Genomic DNA, 18,860 nt, shown 5'->3' with positions numbered 1-18,860 from the left:
CGCAGACCTTTCGCTCATGTGGCACCTACCAAGGCCCTTGATGAAGCTGATGACGCTGGCTCGACTCCACCGCACGGGAGAAAGCTCCATGATGCGGCCGTGTCAGTTCCAGTAATCCAAAACAAAACTAGCCCTCTACCTCCACCAGAGCTCCATATTTCCCTTCTGTCTTCCCACCCTGCCTTTGTGGACCTGCACCATGCCGGGCAGTCCTATCATGCAGCCACAAACTTGGGATAGCAGGGCTTGGCTCTTGGAGTCATGGGAGAAGTAGACCGCAAGTTCAAGGAAACACAGCCTTCCTGTGTAGCTCCTAGTAGACTTTTGATAAAAGCAAGACCTAACTGAAGAGAAGGTCAAGCTGGAATTCAAGCAAAGCCAAGAGAGAGAGTGAAAGATTGAGCAAGAAAGAGAGAGAGGGTGGGAGGGACTATGTGGTGCTATATTTAAACTCAGCACTGACACACACACTTCTAACACATTCATTTCTTTTTACTGGGTGCATACACAATTCATCTTCAAAATATGTACATATATAGAATTTAAAACTGTCTATGAAATCTATTAAAGCTTTATGTTCTATTAAAGAATTACAATGTTCTTAATGAATAGTCATTGTGACCTTATAATACCCATTATGACATTGTGATGCATTTATGATATCATGACTGGATTTCATTGGAACTCACACTCAATAAATCCAGTGATATTATATTTCAGCGAATATGACATATTTCTCGGGATACAGTGGCGTAACTACAGACAGTGCAGAACACGCAAGCCTGCCCACATTGCAAATGGGTCCAAGGTGACAAAGTTACTATATTAATATATATAGAAATATTAATAACACAATATAATATAATAACAAGAGTATTCTCAGTAGAGAATAAATATATCAATTTGCACAAATTAATTGTGTGCTTTGATAGTCTACAAGTAGAACTTTTACCAAGCATTCTTAGGGTCCGAAGTCTAATCCACCCTCGTATAGGATTTTTTTTGATGCTTTTTTTCTCATTAAAACCAAAGCGATGTTCAGCGTGATTGATAACAAGAGCAATAACACGTTTGTGTGCATTTTGCATTGTGCTTTTACCAGAAAAAAGCCCTCGTTCGTCTGTGTGAAGACATTTCATTTTGCACCACCGCCAATATAGAACTGGTAACAGCGGCAACGAGCGCTCGCCGTAACACATTCCTGCAATAGACCGCCTTTAACACAGACGACAAATTTATAGACCCTTTTCACAAGACCGGGATGACGCATGTAACGTAAATCGTAAATCCTTAAAAGTTTTTAATATTTTCATTGTACATTTATAACACTATTCTTTGTATTATATTACCTTTGCATCTAATTAAAAAAAAATTAATTGCGCTAATGCGAGGGTGTTTCTAATGCAGCTTCTATAGGAGAGACGGTAAATTTGAAGTTGTATGTGCTTTGTAACCGTGCAGCCCGGGTATCATAGGTATGATACAAACATTAGCAGAAGGGCTGTTGTTACTACATTTGAATGTATACCACTGGATTCACTGGAGTACGCAGTGATGATGTCACAATAGTCATTTTGATATAATGTGTATATGATAACTATTAAAACACGACATAGGAATGACTTTTGTGACACCATCACTGCACATTCCAGTAAATCCAGTGGTATTCAGTGAAATACGGTGAACAGAGTGCACCAGTGATGATGTCACAACAGCCGTTCTGATAATGGCTGCATCTGAACGCCTGGGCAGCTGACTTGCTGCCTCGCTGCCTTATGAGGCGATGACTTTGCAGGCAGTGGTTTTGCATGAAAGCACCGCATGAAACTGATTTCAAACTTGCTTCTGAGGAAGCATAACGGTATAATGATCTGCAATAAAATAGAATGGGTTTTTATTGGAAACTAAATGAATATTAAATTAATATAACACAAATTTCTCACTTGAAATAACACTGAAAGTGCAAACTCACCACCAAAAGCAACTTTTAGATGCATCTTTATTTTTTTCACTCAACCGTCACAGAATGGAATGCACAGAATTGTGGGACATCAAAGACAGCAAAGGATACATCTATGCTGCCTTCAGAATTCAACCAGAAGAAGGTACCTCTGAAGTCAGGAAATGAAGCAGAATTTGGATTTGGATGTGTGTTGATGTCTTCCTGCCTTGGAATGTTGCATCCGAAGGCAGCATTTTAGAGCTTTCGGATGCAGCCATTATAATACCTATGATATCCAGTGAAATATGATATGAGAATGGCTTTTGTGGGAATGGCTCCGATGAATCCAATGGTATCCAGTGAATGATGGTGTGACAAGAGCTATTCTGATATCATATTTCACTTCATCATTGCATTAGACTGAATACCACTGGATGCACTGAAGTTTGCATTGATGACGCCATAATGATAATTCCGACATCATATTTCACTGAATGCAAATTTAAGTGAAATCCAGCGATGTTGCTCCAATAACATTTATGATAACACATCATTTTAGTGAAAATGTTTATAATTGGATGGATGTTTTGAGATCATAATACACAAAAAACCATAGAGGAACTAGTTTAAAAATCAATGAATGGCTCTTGTGAGCTGGATCTTTCTATCAAAAGACCCATATAGTCATTATTTATAAGTAACATTTACTTAGTTGTTAAAGAAAAGTGAATACATTAAAAAAACACTAAAATAGCAGCTTTTGCATATTTTGAAAAGCATTATATATATATATATATATATATATATATATATATATATATATATATATATATATATATATATATATATAACTAAATAAGTTCCTAAACTACAGCTATATACACAGTAATTATGAATCAGTGCAAGGCAAGTCTAAACACACCACCATCTGTATAATGTCTACTAGATCCAGTCCAAGAGATTGCTCGGAAATACAGTATAATACAGTAATCGCACTAGAGAACCACTCTCAATAATAAGCACGTCTAAGTGTGTGTTAAAAAGCGGAAGCTAACTGTATCGTATTGATTAGTATAAACATACACAACACCTTTCTCCAATCATCTGCATTTCTTTTTCTCAACGTGATTGCTTTTTGCTCCGTCTTATCTTGATAATCACTCTGTACACAAGCTAATTCACAACAGATTGAGCTTATATGAAAAGGTGGCTCTAACAAAAAAAAAACGACATCTGGAAAGCGCACCAAGCGATAGTGAATAAAACCGACATAGAAAGAGAGCATGCAAGAGAAAAAGTGAGAAAGAGAGCATGTAGAAAAAGAGATCAGAGGGACTGAAAAGAGATTTGAGTGGATTTGCTTGACTGAGTTAGCAGACTGTTACCAGGCCACCTGTTCTACTTCACAGGGATCGAGCAGCACGTCTAAAACACATGGGAACAAATTAACAGCCACTGGACAGCAACACATCTCCCCTGAACAAGAAAAACACATCTTTATCACCCTTAGTTGACAGTTCTACCTCTGCGGACAATGCAAGGTGGAGATCCCTCTAACACACACACGCACACACACACACACACTACAGAGCAGTGACTTAACATGTCAAACCGTATATATTTGAAAGGGTGATTTGTGACGTTTCCCATTCCAGTGGCATGAGTCTTTTTGAAACAGCACGTTCAATGTCAAACTCTATTCACTTCTGATTTAACATTCAAACTAAAATGTCAGTCCCTTTTAGTTAATGTTCTACTTAAGCTCATAACAACTACTCTATAAAATAGATTTAATAACAGAACAATCAATGATGAATAGTTATAGTTGATACAACCATTTTAATCTAAACTAGAAATAATTTTTGTCCCTCACAAAAAACAATAACACTTAAAACAGACTTTGTGAAATGATGCATACAACATCAGAAACATACGATGTCTCTGTCACCATCATCATATATCTTCATATACATCATCCATGGCACAGAGTAACCTTGACATGGCACACTCTCGCACTAAGAGGTATTGACGTGCTTAGACGCTGCACGTGATGAAAGACAACAGCACAAATCCTCCTAAACACGTCACGAGCCCCTTTGGTCCGCAGTCATTACATAACACAACCTCTCCAGCCAAACACTAATGAACCGGGGCACACACATCTAACATCATCCCTTTACAAGTAACATCCTGAGTGCTTATACGTGTTTGAAGATTAGATAAACAATGCCAATAATCTCAGAAATAACAGAAAGATGTAAACATCCCAGAGTGAACTGAACCACTGAAGTGTCCGTATAACATTGGGGTTTATAGCTCAACACTAGCAGGATAAAACTGATGAAAAACATAGATGAACAACTCTGCCCTACAGAAGTCTCACGTGGATGTAGAATACTGCATGTATATGTGTGCTGAGTTGGTACTCACTGCTGCCCCAGGATTTCAGCAGAGACTTGATGCTGATCTCAAAAAAGCCTGAATCCTGCTGGCTAGCCATGGCTGGGTAGCAGGTTCAGTCTCCGTGGTCTGATGAGAATCCAGGCAGATAGAGTTGGTGGAGTGATGCAAAGAGAGAGAGAGGCTGCTTTACAGCGCCATACGCTGCAGCGCTGTCTTTCGCTACGTGTCCTGTGTCAGCTCTGAGCACCAACTGTTCTCTCTCCTCTACATCTCTCTTTCCTGCCCCCTCCCTCACACTCTCTCTCATCAGCCGCTCTCTCTCTCTCTCTCTCTCTCTCTTTTCACTCACTCTGCATTAAGAGGATTGGCTCTTAGGGAGAGACTGAAAGAGAGAGCGAGCGAACTGCTGTTGGTATTGTCCAGTCTCCCTGAGAAGGACATCAAGAAAAAGGCAGGGGGAGGGGTTTGTTTGTTTACTGCAGTACTGCCCTCACCAGATTGCTACAGAACAACTGTACCTCGGTGTTCTCATTTTCCATCCTGACAATTCACTAAATGGGATGTAGATGAGTTATTTTCTTCACAGGGACTGGAGAAATATAGCATTACATCACTTGCGCAACATTCAGTCCTCTGCAGTAAATGGGTGCCGTCAGAATTGTAAACAAGGTTTGATCTGTGCATATTTCTTTCCTGATTATGACAAGGTGACTTTTTCTCTGAGAAATCAATATTATGGATAGATTTTAGCTGGAAAAATGGTTTGAAGTTAAAAACATCACAAATAAGGATCTGTTTCTTACAAACACACAGCTCGTCACTTTAAACAATGTTAACTGACTGAGTGGAGTCATGTGGAGTCATTTTTGTGATGTCTTTATCAGCTATTTAAACTCTCTTTCTGACGGCACCCATTCACAGTACAGTAACCACCGGCGGTTATACAAGTGATATAATGCTAGATTTTTTACAAGATTTTCTATCTTGGTTGGTCTGAGGTTGAGTAAAGTTATAACCGTTATTTTTGGGTGAACTATTCCTTCAAAATAAAGTGCTTTAATATTACATTTTGTAATGCAGCAGGTGGAGGGCAACATCCTGTCACACACAAATCATATGTTCTTGTGTTTACTGTGCATGAACAGATGAGGAGTGTGTGGGAACGGGAGCACATCACCACACCATCTGCTGGCTGAGATGCAGCACTGCAGCCAAACACTGGATCATACAAGACATGCGTGCCCAAACACACATGCATGTAGGCTTCTAAAGCTAAAATGTGAATCAGCACTTCACTGCTAAGCATTCAGTTTGACTCATGCAGAAGGCACAACAGTTAACATCATTGCCTTCTCTGTCTTTTAGGCTTTTTTTAATCCCAAAACAATGATGTCACCACTGGGTAATGTCACTATAGGACAAAATACAACTAAAAGCCTTGCTTCGAGACATTAAGCATAACTAATCCACAGCAAGTCCAAATGATATACCAGAATCTAATTTATTCACACCTTTTGGCTTTTTACATTTAAAACAAAAGAGGGAGGAGACTAGAGCTGATTTGTACGAACCTGTAAGGCTGGTCGGATCATTTTGTCCCATTATGCATCATTCCTTAATTGTTACAGGCTTTTTTATTATTTTTTTTGTTTAGTTTTTTAAACCAGAGAATTGATAAAATTCCCATTTTTAATATTAATTAATTAAACATTGTTTGTTCCTGTTCTTGTGCATTTATTTGATCAAAAATACAATTAAAACAATAATATCGTTAAATATTATTTCAATTTAAAATGACTGTTCAAAATGTAATTTATTCCTTTGTTGGCAAAACATCTCATTTACAAAACATACTTTTAATGGAACAAACAGAGCATTATTGTGTTAATGGTTGATATACATCAGTAAAGGAATGTGATGCTAATCTCTCAGACGTTCACTTGCAGCAGACAGAACGTAAGACTTCTGGAAGGATTCAACTAAATAGTTTCCATGTGAAAGCAGTTGGATTGATTTTTTTGTTAACAGTGGTTGGAGAGTTACCAAACATGTTATCCTCTATGCTCTTTATCTTTCCAGAAATTCTTGTTTCTTTTTCTTTTCTCTTTCTTTTTTGTTCTCTTCTGGCTTGCGTATATCAAGACGTCCACAAGAAGAAGCAAGAAGGAAATGCTTATAACCCTAACTATAAATATGAGTAATGGTCATATGAATCACTCCCTTTGCAAATATACAGTATGTTTACACCAAATGGACAGTTTGGGCTCTGGAAAGAGTTTATAACTGTTTGACAACGTGATTGACAGAGCATATAATTAGTGCAATGTATTATAGCTCTCAGCCAAAAGACTGCAGAAAGATCATTCACATTCTGTCACATCTGAGTAAATGTGAAACTGAGGGGAGCTGATCTTATTTCTCCACGTAATAAAACACACGAGGGAGATTAAATATGCATATCGTGTAAATCGCTTTAACTTGCTTATTACTTGAATATTTTATTGTGTTAATCACTGCATATGACAGATGCAGCTTGATTCATATTCAGAGAGCTATAAAAATGTCCGGTTTTTGGCAAAGCTCTGGTAAACACTGCCAGTATTTATATGCGGTAAAGTGCTGACATAAATCAGTGCAAAATGAATTGTGTTTGCGCTTAAAACGTTTGGAAATGTGCTGTTTGCGGTGGCTTGAATCGAGGAGTGTCTGGGTCTCCTGAGGCTTTAACTGCTACCGCGGCGTTCTCCCAGCTGCCCCCGGACACATCTATACAGCAGCTGGGGGTCACACCCACGAAACACTCGGTGAGCTGTCTCAAACAAATCACTCAAAAGTAAAGACTACTGTCCAACTAATAAAACAAACATTCTCAAAGCACGACATTTAAGCTGACTTTAGAGCCATCCCAACCAGCCTGGTTTCTTCTGATATTCTGCTCAGCAGATTTTGCTCAAAAAATGAAAGCCAATGGCATTCACAACACTCAAAAGGTGTAATATAATTGTTTTTATCAGTTGAATTATTACAAATAATAATTCATTAAAACAATAACAGCTCCCTGTGGTATATATTTTAGTAGTAATCAACCGAATGCATAAAACTTAATTTCAAGGTTTTAATAATTTAGTTAATCTTTTAAAAATCTGAACTATTCCTTTTTTTTTTTTTTTGCTGCACAACATAAGTTAATTGTTTCAAGTTCTGCATTAATACTGTACATTTAATTTTTATGACTGGATTTCGTGATTCTGTTTGCGTTTTGCAAATTGCAGAAATCATACGTTCCTAACTGAACCCCAATGACTTTCAATGTACAAATAAAATATTCTGTTGAACGTATATTAAAACAAGGTAAAATGTGTCCGGCAATCAGGTGTGGCGTTTAATTGCCGAAACAAACAAAGAGAGTTGCTTTAAAAGCCACGCCGGACAATAATGTATAGCTGTGCCTGCAGGTACAAACTAAAAACAGTACAGCTGCTTAAAATAGTTTGTGTTAGTAATGAAGAGCAATTAAACGCTGACTCAGGTGTTTGTTTTGCTGCATTGATTACATTCCTAGCAAACTGTTTATGATTTTGTTCTCTGCGAGGCGAGCTTCACAGCAGTCATGCTCGGATAATCTTTACAAGAAACCCCCAGAATTCCAAGCATTCAAAGCGTCAGGTGGCCTCTGCCAGCTGTTAGACTCTGGCACAGGGATCACTGATTCATGACTATCCAGCAACTGGGATCCTGTTACCATGATACTAGTTCCGTGTCAGTGCTGGGGAGCAATCCGCCTTCCAAAACCCATGATCTAATTGGGCCATTTCCAATAAGAGTCAATGATGGGTCAAGATGCTAAAATTAAACAAGGGAACCTGAGAGATGCTGTTACATGGGAAAAATTCTTCATGACAAATCTTTGTCAGGTGAGTAAATTAAATCTACATAAGTCGCTGTACATAAATAATTCAGGCGACTCTATAAATCGTTTTTTTTTTTTTTTTTGTGATTAGCTGGTTTCTCCTCTGATAAAAGGTCTTTCCCTGGTCTTAAAGTTCAGTACAGCTCTGAAAAATAAATCATGGGAGACACGGGCAGCCACTCATTAAAAACCTTAATATACTCCCCCAGATAAAACACAAGACATTATACCACAACTCAAACCTTTAAAACAACTAAACTGATTATACCAGTGACTGATTAAACCGCTATCCACTTTCCTTCCACAGTATCCCTGCCCAAGGTTTTTCTGTTCTCTCTCACTCTGTTTCTTTGTTTTAAAGTTATCCCTCAAGTTTCATATTCAGCTGTTGAAATAATACATTTTGTATTTTATCATTGCACCAAGGCCTTGCTGAGACAGGATTTTTTCTAAACGACTAAGATTTGTTTATTTTTTCTAGTCAGAACAGGAAAAACTCATCAAAATAATCAACTGAAATCCACCCAATTTAATAGGTTTTTGTTCATGTGTGTTTATCTGGATTTCAATTACCTTTTTTTTTTTTTTTTTTTTTTTTTTTTTTTTTTTCATTGTTCTTACATCACATTTTGAGACAAGAAAAATTCACTAACCCATAATGTTGAAAATTTTGGGGTCATTATGATTTATAATGTTACAAAACATTTACATTTCAAACAAATGAAGTCTTTTAAATAATAAATGTCTATTATTTAAAGAATCCTAACAAAACTATGGGCTCAAAAATTTTGTTCAACACTGTTTTCAACACCGATTTATATTTTTTAAAAGATTTTTTTTAAACAAATCAGCAAGGATCATGTGACCCTGAAGACTGGACTAATGATGATGAAAATTCAGCTTTGCCATCACTGAAATAAATACATTTAAATACATTTTAAAATATATAAAAAAAACAAACAGTTAGGTACAAAAGTACTAACCCCAAACGTTTGAATCGTGGTATATGTTATACTTTTTTTTCTTTATTTGCAGTGTTGTGGATGCTGCCCTTATGAAAAAAAAACAACCACCGGCAAAACGTTCAATGCTACTGTCCTAAAAACAGTGGATTTATCACAACCAATGTGAAAATGTTAGCAAAATCAATTGAATATGAACAAAATATAAGATCTTGCCACATAAAAAACCTTAAAAACCCTAAAAAATGTTTCTATTTTCCTATATGTTGGCTTTGCATATGGAACATCCCAGTTGTGGTTCCGGATGATTTGAGGTGCTGGTTTAACTAGGGTCTAATTAAAACCCAAAATGATCTCTTTCCTGATCCTGACGCTATCTGTCATCATCCACATCCACCCTTCCCCCTCTTCCACAATCGCTCACGTAGACACAGGTCCCAGCTGAAGTCCCTTAAGATCTCTGTGTGGCAAATGGTCCTGTCAACCCATGGGAGCCACTTTTTGTCTCTACCTACAAATCAAAACAAAACTCTACAATAAACATCTGAGAGTGGAGGTGATGTTACATGGCTTCTTAAAACCTGGCTCTAATGATGTGAAAAAGAATGAAAAGGTACGACACAATCACAACCAGCCACAAGTTTTGACAAAATTTCCCCGCCTGTGCAATGATCTCTAGCTGAAGGCTACCAGAATGTCTTTAAACACAGTCACTGCATGACATCATAGCGTTGTGTCACAAAGTTTCACGCGATGAGCTTTACCACTGAAACAAACTGCAGGCTATCATTTGACTGACTAAGAAAAACTACCAGAAACACGAGTTTGATGTCCTCTGTGTGAGGTAAAGATGGGAGTCTACCGCTTGGCAGGACATTAAAGACAGATCTAATTAAATTACACATTACGAAGGATGACTCGCGTGTAACAACAAGATCAAGACGGTAAAAAGTGACTGCCAAAGCAGTACCTTCATTGAAGATGGTGGGTCTTTTTCTGGGCTGGATCTTCCTGAACTTCCCTTTGAAGTCCGCTGGAGTGAACATATGCATGGAAAGACTAGCCATCTGGACCAAAACAATCCCATCCTGCCTCTGGGTTTCACAAGGGTCCACCGCAACTCCGGTACTGCTGACATCCTCCACAGACATATCCGACACAAATTACAAAGAGAAGGACCGCTTTCACCTGTTACGGATCAGCATGGATGAAGTTCTGCTCTCTTCTTTTGTATTTTTTGTCCCTCTTTGCCTCTGTAGCAGGTACATGAGCTTTAAAGAGTGAAGTAAATCAGAGGGATGAGTGCTTCTGCTCTCTGTCTGCTCTCACAGGTCCAGGCTGTTTAGCCAGTTACAGTAACACGCCTGAATGGGGCAGGTGTTGGATTACTCAAGACAGACACGCCTCTTTTGTGAAAGAGAGGGTGGAGATTTTGGAAGTAAAGGAGGAGAAATGGGGCAAGCGTGGCTGTGTTTATTTTAATGTGAATCAGGTTGAGTGTTTTAGATAGAACGGGGATAGAAAACAACCCATCAAAATAACCCACCTCTGGATTGGATTAACTAGTTTAGTGTTTTGAGTCGGTTGTCAAGGCATTGCGTCCCCCGAGTTTGATTCCCAAGCACTCCCCAAACAAACATTATGTAAATCAGCAGCCGAACAGATAACCATGTTCTCAGTAAACTCATTTTTTTTAAAATGAGAATGGAAAAACAATCATCGGACGAGGGTGTTTATTTAGACCATCTTTTAATATTGTTAAGCTAACAAACAGTCACGCTGTTCACTGGCCTGCAGGCGTTTCTGGTTTTCCAGAGTAACCTTTTTGAAGGCCAGCATGAAACAACTACCTTATTCTCTAAGTGGCCCCGACTCAAAGTGCTGTTGAAAAAAAGAGGGGAAAAAAAGAGAGACTGACCACTCCCCCAAGAGAACACAAAACCGCCCTTTTCTTCAATAAACAACATTTTGATGCGGATCCAAATAGGGTCAGCGTCTCTTCCCAAGGGCCTTCACAGCCATCTCAGAGTTGCAGGATTGGAAGCTACACCGATCGGACAGCCTATAAACAGTCTATGAACAGCTCGCTAATAACTCCCAAATCAAAACTACAAACTAAACTAAAAAGATGTTCACTGAGAATTCTCAAAAAGTGAAAAAAAAGGAAAAGAAAAGAAAAATCACACCAGTTTACATAAATCTAGGCATAGACCGACATGTGATCTGGACAGATTTAAACGTTTCGTCAATGCTACAACCAACTAACGAAAAAACATTAAAAACACACATATATGCAGAAACACACACAAAGGCCAAGTAAGCATGAAAACTCATTATCCCATCCTTCAAAAAAATGTGTCGTCTTTATGTAACACAGATAAAAATACAAAGAACACTGCAAATACCACCGGCCCACCCCAAAAATAGCACACCTAATTGGTGCAGCCTAATTACTGGAGATAACCTAGAACTCCAGACTGCGCACAGATACGCGTGATCGCCACATCAAGGCAGGGTTTGTGTTTATGTACTCGCCAATGATCTTCAGATATCACATTCCTCAGATGGCAGTCAGGACTGGTCTGCCGGGAGAGTGACGCCACATGGACATGCCGTCCACAAAGAAAGGCATTCTGAGACACTGACTTATCGATATTTGCCAATTTTGACAAGCTTGTTTGTTTTCTCTATGTTTGGCAGGCTGATGCCGTAACTGACTCTGAGTTGTCAGCTGCTCTGCAAAATGCTCTTCTATTGATTTGATCTCTCTCTGCAATTTACACAATGCCTTATGCATTATCAGTGTCATGTTTCAAAAAGTCTTTAGTTAAAGTGCCCCGAAAGCAAATTGGATCTGTGATTTAGAAACTGAATAAAATGCTTAGTGCAAGATTTAAAGATTTGTTTGCATTTCGATTTTTTTTTTCTCACATATAATGGCGAAAACTACAAAAGGGGGTGAGTGTAGTGGTTTTCTCTGACAAAAGGGGCACTGACTGAGATAAAAAGAATTTAACAGAAAAAAAGTTCTCATTACAAACATTTCTATTCAAAAAAAGCAAGTGTGAGGCTGCCCTCTAGAGTTCAGTAGAGGTATAGTCAATTAGTTTATACTAAACTTTTTTTTGAAAAATGAAAATATGCTATCAAAATAAATATAAACTATAGCTAATGTTCAGAAGCTGTATTTTTAGTCTTCAGAAATCATTCTGATATGATTTTCAAGAATCATTAATTATTATCACCTTTTTCAAGATTATTTGATGATTAAAAGTTTTGTACTAATGCCTTTAAATCATAAAATATGTAAAAGCATTAAAATGATTATGGTCATCTATAATGTTTTTATCATTAACAAAAAAATATAGAGCTTCACACTTTACAATAAAATTGAATTTGTTACCAATTCATTAGATAACATAAACTCACAATTAGCAATGTATTTTTAGCACTAATTAATCCTTGTATTTAGTTCATAAAAATACAATTCACACCACAATAATGTAAAAGATGCAAGCTTAAAAACGGGTTAGTAAATATTGAAATTTATATTATGAACTATAAATGAATAAATCACTAGAACTCATTTATTGTTAATGTTAACTAATATTAATGAATAAAACCTTATATTAAAGTTACAGAAATGTTACAGTTTTAGGAATAAGGGATCTAAAAGATACTTTACAGTTGTGTTGTTGGGTTTTTTAGTAGGTTACAATGAGTGATCACAAAAAGACAAACTATTTGAGATGAGGGATGTGAAGATGGATGGAGATAGAGATGGAAAACAATGTAGTGTTGCTATGGCTATGTTCCTTTTTTTGCAGCTCTTATCCCCGGTTAATAATTCATGACTTGATCTTTGAAAAACAGCCAGAGTGAGAAGAGAGACATATACAATACTATGGAAACAGCAGCAGAACACCGTACAGCTCTTGACTTGGTCACCATGGCATTTTGGCTTGATTCAGATGTACTCATCACACTTCTATTTCTAAAAGCTACCTGCCAGAGGCTGTTATATAAAATCCTGCAAGCCCTCACTAGCCTACACACAGTAACCAAGACCATCTCTCTATGATTACGTAATGTCTAAGTGGGCTTCGCTTAACACAATCAGTCAAAACTCTCAGTTACTGTGAAATGTGTGTTCTTCTGAAGCACTACAGACAGAGTGTAAAATCATTAGATATGCATTTCCTAACAACCTAACTGTTGTTAAATAACGGCATTCTAACAATCTATTAAGCCAACAGGAAATCTGTTTGTATGTTTTTGACCCAGAGAGCATTTCTATGAAAACCTGAAAAAAGTGTGAATGTGATTTTACAGATTCATAACAAGCCAAAGCATCGTGCATCCTTTCAATGTGCAATCACAAAATGTGTAACATAAAAATTACCCATAATTCTTTGCACTAATTGCAGATCAGGATATGAGCCACAAGACTCAATTACAACATCAACCCATTTACAATAAACACACACACGCACACACACACACACACACACACACACACACACTCACAAACAAACCCACAACTGAGTAAGCCAAGGAGCTATTGACTGACCTATCGGAACTGGATCAGCATATATATTACTGATTATTAGGATGATCAGCGAAACATGCAAAAAATGCATTCTCAAATGATCCCAGCACGTCAATGTAAATATCTGCAAACCCTCATGTAAACACAAATGGTTCAGAGCGATACTGATCAGAGCACAGTTGCAAAAGTTGCTTCTAGCCAGTGAATCGTCACTGGAACCTGCAAGTATCAAATAAAGAAGAAACAACCTTTCATATAGTAACATTAACAGGAGCTCAAGTCTGAGAATACTATAAAATGCTTCTACTTGTAATTTAAGTAGCCTAGTTGTTTTATTTAGTATTATATAAGCATAACAGGTTCACAGGGTCTGTCACAGATTTGTTTATTTGATCAGTAACAAAATAGTTCAGTATTTATTTCACATATTTTCAACTTTCCTTTGTTTGATCTCTTCTAAAATCTTTGTTTATATTATTTTGAATCTTCCATGTCCTAAAAGCCTTTGTTAACGACGTTTAAACTTTGACTACACCCCGGTGAAAGCATTTAAAACCATTCAAGACAGAAACTAATGTCATCTACATTGCAGCATCCACGCCACATGTATTGCACGTCAACATAATTAATTGCAAAAATGAAAACAAAGCTATTCCTGCTGCAAAACCCCAGGGTGCTCCACAGACTTGACATGCTTCTACTTAATAATTGGTAATTAAATAATGGAGAGAAAAAAAAAACTGTCACGACTTACCCTTTCTAGACAAAGGAAGGGGCTGCGATTGTTGCCATGCAGAATACAAGATCATCCAATTTCCTGAAGATAAATATAATATCAGTGGTGATTAACGCTAGTGATAATCGGTGTCATGAATAGATGTGTCTCGAATGCGGGTGAACCGTCTGAGTAAATCACATTTGTTCAATATTTACTTCAAGCGCGAAATTTCAGCATCGACTAAAGCTGTTAAACGTCGCGATGTCCACAAATGCCGCCTGGATATGGCAGTACACTCGGTTTTGAGCACAGCCAGCCACTATTACATTGTTGTTGTCATAATCACCGCAGACATTTATCTCCATTAACAGCTGCATTTAAATTACATTTATTCCGCTTCGCGAAGCCAGAACGGCGATGCCAATCATTTAGGTAACACAAAACATTTTTAACTATGCAAGTAACAGCCTTAAGCCGAATCTGTCGTGTTGATTTTGTTATCAACAGACAAACAAACACAATCCGTGCTGGTGGTCTGGCCTTCCTTTACGGCTTCTTCGTCAATTTTAGGCGGTTTCGCCAATGAAAGCGCGCTGGAATGAAAACACGGTTACATTTCACGACGTAAAGGAATCGAGCGAAAAACACCATACCTCGCTTATTCGTGTTTAGCAGTTTATATATTCATATCTTTATCCGTGCGTCGTCGCTCAATTCTGCTATTTTCACTTCATTGGTCTCGCGTCTCCTCGCACAGACTGACAGAAAAAGACGGCCGCCGAGGATGGCGCGGCTCCGCCCTTGACAACCAATCAGAGCGCAGAAATTTACCAAAGAAGAGAAATGGAGATCGCTGATTGGCCGAGACGCAAGCCCATCTGTTTCCTTCCATCCATTAGGTTCTGGAGCGCTTGGAAGGATGCTGCTGGATACTGACAGGTGCACAGTTGCAAACAACCCAGACAAAAGGCGTCAAATGTAATATTTTAACGTCTATTTAAAACGAGCATTTCATTAAAACTGCAAATCGATGTTTCTCTTCAAGACGCCATCAATGCCAATGGTTTAAAAGCATGCAATTTAAATGTCTAGTACAAAATCGGATTATTAAAATGTTCACAGCTCCGACTTATCATAATCAAAACAAAAGTCAAAAGTTTAAAACAATTACTTTTTAAAGAAGAGGACAAATATTCGGTAAGTCTCTTATGCTCACTAAGACTGTATTTATTTGACTTAAAAAGTCAAAACTATAATATTCTGTAAAGACTATGATTAACTCAATCATGCAGTTCTGTGTCTCACTTGTTATTATTATTTACTATGGTTTCTCAAATAAACTATGGTAATTTTTAAGAAAAAGGTTTAATAAAATTAAATTATCTGTCTTTTTTAACACAGCTCCAAAAAAAAAAAAATATTAGGCTGTTTTCAACATTTATTATAAGAAAGGGCTTTAGTTGCACCAAATATATTAAAAAGTTTTTAAAGGATCATGTGCAATTTATAATAAGCCTTAAGGGGCATTTGAGACTTCTTTCAAAAACATTAAAAAATAACTTTAGACCAGCAGTGCAACCTGTGTTATGTGTGATATACATTACGTAAAACACAAATACAAAAATATAAGAAAGAATGTGAGAAAGATCAATTATTCATGGGGTGTATTGTCTTTTATAATAAATTATAAATAATCAACACTTTTTTTTTTACTAAGAGTTTAAAAACTCTGTCATACAGTGATTAAAGGACAAGGAAATCCTTGGCTTGATAGTCAGTTGCAGATGGACTTCTTCAGATTGTCACTTATATGTTGTTTGACAAATGACATAAGCACTCAAAATATGAACATATGCACGTCTGACTTTGAATATTTGTTCACATATCTTGAGATGGGTAGAAAAAAATCCAACTTATAAATAATATACGTGAATATAAAAATAAAACACTTTTGCATTGTTGTAAAAAATAAAGAAAAAAAACCAATGTATCTATGCGCGTTGATTGCATGCTTGTGTTCAGTCAGGATCCGTTTTCTTTTGCAGACGAACAGACAACTCTGAGGCATTCCTTTTGATGCATCTTTTCAGTGAAATGTCAGAGCAAGCTTTAAAAAAAACAACAAACAAACAAAAAAACACTGTGCTGTACAAGACACGTAACGTCAAATTCAATCTCAAAAACCACATATTGAAACGTTTACATAAAAAAGGTTTTTAAAGTTCCTTTGATTCCTCAAAGTTGTGCTCTGCAGTAAATACCTACAGTCTTACGCGCTGTATTTCACACTCATTGATTTTCTTTTTTTTTTTAAATCTTTCGGAAACAAACAACAAGCTGAGTTCAGGGACAAATCGTGTTAGGGGGAAATGTAGAGGTCCTAGGCACGTATCTAGCAAAGGTAAAATGCTTCTCCTAATGGAGAAAACTGTAGAGAGTCATGCACCTAAAAAGAGCGCTCCATATTCAGTTTTTTTCAGGAAAGACTGTTCCTCTCCAGTCTGAACATATGATTATACTATGATTACACCGCGATACCTTTTACTCACAGGCTCTTTCACCCGTATTGGCTATCCATGTCTGCCGCAGACATTCGCGGCAAGGACATTTTTGCAGGGTATTCTGCATTTCGAGAAGGTTCCATGTAGATGGTGGAGCTGGTGAGACTCTTGCGGTCTTTCTTTGACGCTGAGCGCCGCTGCCAGCGGCACAGGAGAAGCTCCACCTGCTCTCTGAAGAAGCTGGTGGTCAGGGTGTAGAGAATAGGGTTAAGGGCGCTGTTGATAGGAAGAATGAAGATCACCACCCAGGAGTTAATTGTCCCTGCAGAGACAAACACAGAGCATTAATGTCACCAAAAAGAACTGGTTCTACTCATATTCTGTGACAAACTTGGTAGCCAGAACATTTTCAGGAAATAGTGCTACTTGTGCACAAAAGAAACAAAATTTTAATAAAAAAATTTTAATTTGTATTTGAGTATTTACAAAACATCTATTTAAATTAGTACAAATGATATGAATATAAATGTGCAGATACATGTATTTTTTCTAAAAATATACTGCATGTGTGTGCATTTATATATACGCATAATAAATATACACAGTACACATGTATTGCATAAAAATGTATTTTGGATCAGATCAGTCATTTGAGAGCACTTATTTTCCTTTTTTTTTATTTTAAGGCCTTATATACCAGGACCAGAACAATGTGAAAATGTGCTTACAAGCTGGCAAAATATTAACAAATATTTATCATTACTAAATTTATCATTTCAAATTTGAACGTGTAACTACAATTAGTATTTGTATGTCTTATTTTAAAGATATTTCTCCTTTGTACAAACTGCTTTACACTCAAAATCTTAGACCCATCCAGATATGTGCAGACAAAACATTCCTGCACTATCCATTTTTATCATCAGTGTTCATGAACAATATTTTATTCATGAACACATAAATCAGTGTGAACAAAAATGCAATACTGAAAAATGCAGTATGAATTATATCATGACACCTTTAAATAAATCAGGTTACATACCTGGGATCTCGACTTTTAGCAGAGAAAGGGTTTTGACCAAAAATATGGGTATCCAGCAGAGGGCGTCAGAGAACACAATAAAGAAAAAGCGGTTGGCCACGGCCACATCTTTGTGCAGCCGACTGCGCACATCTGTGGCGTTGATGCCGGTTTTATAAATGGAACAGAACATGCTGGAATAGGAAACGACAATCACCAAGAACGCCACCAGATTAAGACCTGTGAATACAACAATACACAAATATTTCAGGATATGCGCAGGACGACTGACACAGGAAAGTAATAGACCGGATGCTTCATTTAAACATGTCGCATTGCATCTGCAGTTGTTGTGTTTTGTTGTTGTTGTTGATGCTTCGTTTCATTACAGATCACGTAGCTGTTTTTTGGATTACAAAAAAACAAACAAAACAAAAAAACGTCCCTTATAACAATATCACTCATGTTATATTATATTACATTATAAAAATTCATAATTCATAATTCATTCATAATTTTTATTTAAAATATTTAAAATAAAATAATTATTTATTTAAAAATGTATTAAATTTCAATTTATTTGAAATTTTTTTAACTGTAATTTTTTTAACAATTCATTGAATCCTTTCCGAATAAAATCATTCAATTCGTGCAAAAGTAAATATGTATATATATTTTACTTGCTTCCAAACTGTTGAAGTCCATTACAAAAATATTAAGCAGAATAACTGTTCAACACTGATAACAATAGGAAATGTTTCTTGAGAGCCAAATCAGCATATTTCTGAAAGATTGTGTGAAACTGAAGACTGGAGTTATGGCAGCTAAAAATACATTTTACCATCAATTAGTTA

At 36.9% G+C, this 18,860-nt stretch overlaps 2 protein-coding genes across 12 annotated transcripts in view; both read right to left on the bottom strand.

Moving 5' to 3' along the window:
• Positions 1-15,264, bottom strand: part of fryb (furry homolog b (Drosophila)) — a 51,778-nt gene extending 36,514 nt beyond the window's left edge. For 6 of the 11 annotated variants that reach the window (XM_043250291.1, XM_043250293.1, XM_043250292.1 and 3 more), the window contains exon 1: positions 10,188-10,540. In XM_043250291.1, the coding sequence (XP_043106226.1) occupies positions 10,188-10,368 (181 nt within the window). In that variant the 5' untranslated portion in view covers positions 10,369-10,540. Of the gene's footprint in view, positions 1-29; positions 335-4,372; positions 4,595-10,187; positions 10,541-14,520; positions 14,584-15,137 lie in introns of those variants that run through there. The other 5 variants (XM_043250296.1, XM_043250299.1, XM_043250300.1 and 2 more) reach the window with 3 other exon arrangements.
• Positions 15,265-16,138: 874 nt separating this feature from the next.
• rxfp2a (relaxin family peptide receptor 2a) overlaps positions 16,139-18,860 on the bottom strand; it is a 41,040-nt gene continuing 38,318 nt past the window's right edge. The window contains exons 17-18 of the mRNA XM_043251057.1: positions 18,028-18,246; positions 16,139-17,307 (exon numbers count right to left, since the gene is read on the bottom strand). Of these exons, the coding sequence (XP_043106992.1) occupies positions 17,042-17,307; positions 18,028-18,246 (485 nt within the window). The 3' untranslated portion in view covers positions 16,139-17,041. The remainder of the gene's footprint in view (positions 17,308-18,027; positions 18,247-18,860) is intronic.

The sequence above is a fragment of the Puntigrus tetrazona genome, chromosome 10 (assembly GCF_018831695.1).
Source record: "Puntigrus tetrazona isolate hp1 chromosome 10, ASM1883169v1, whole genome shotgun sequence".
Classification (NCBI taxonomy): Eukaryota; Metazoa; Chordata; class Actinopteri; order Cypriniformes; family Cyprinidae; genus Puntigrus; species Puntigrus tetrazona.
The sequence above is the reverse complement of the archived record's forward strand: the minus strand, read 5'-3'. Positions and strand labels throughout refer to the sequence as shown.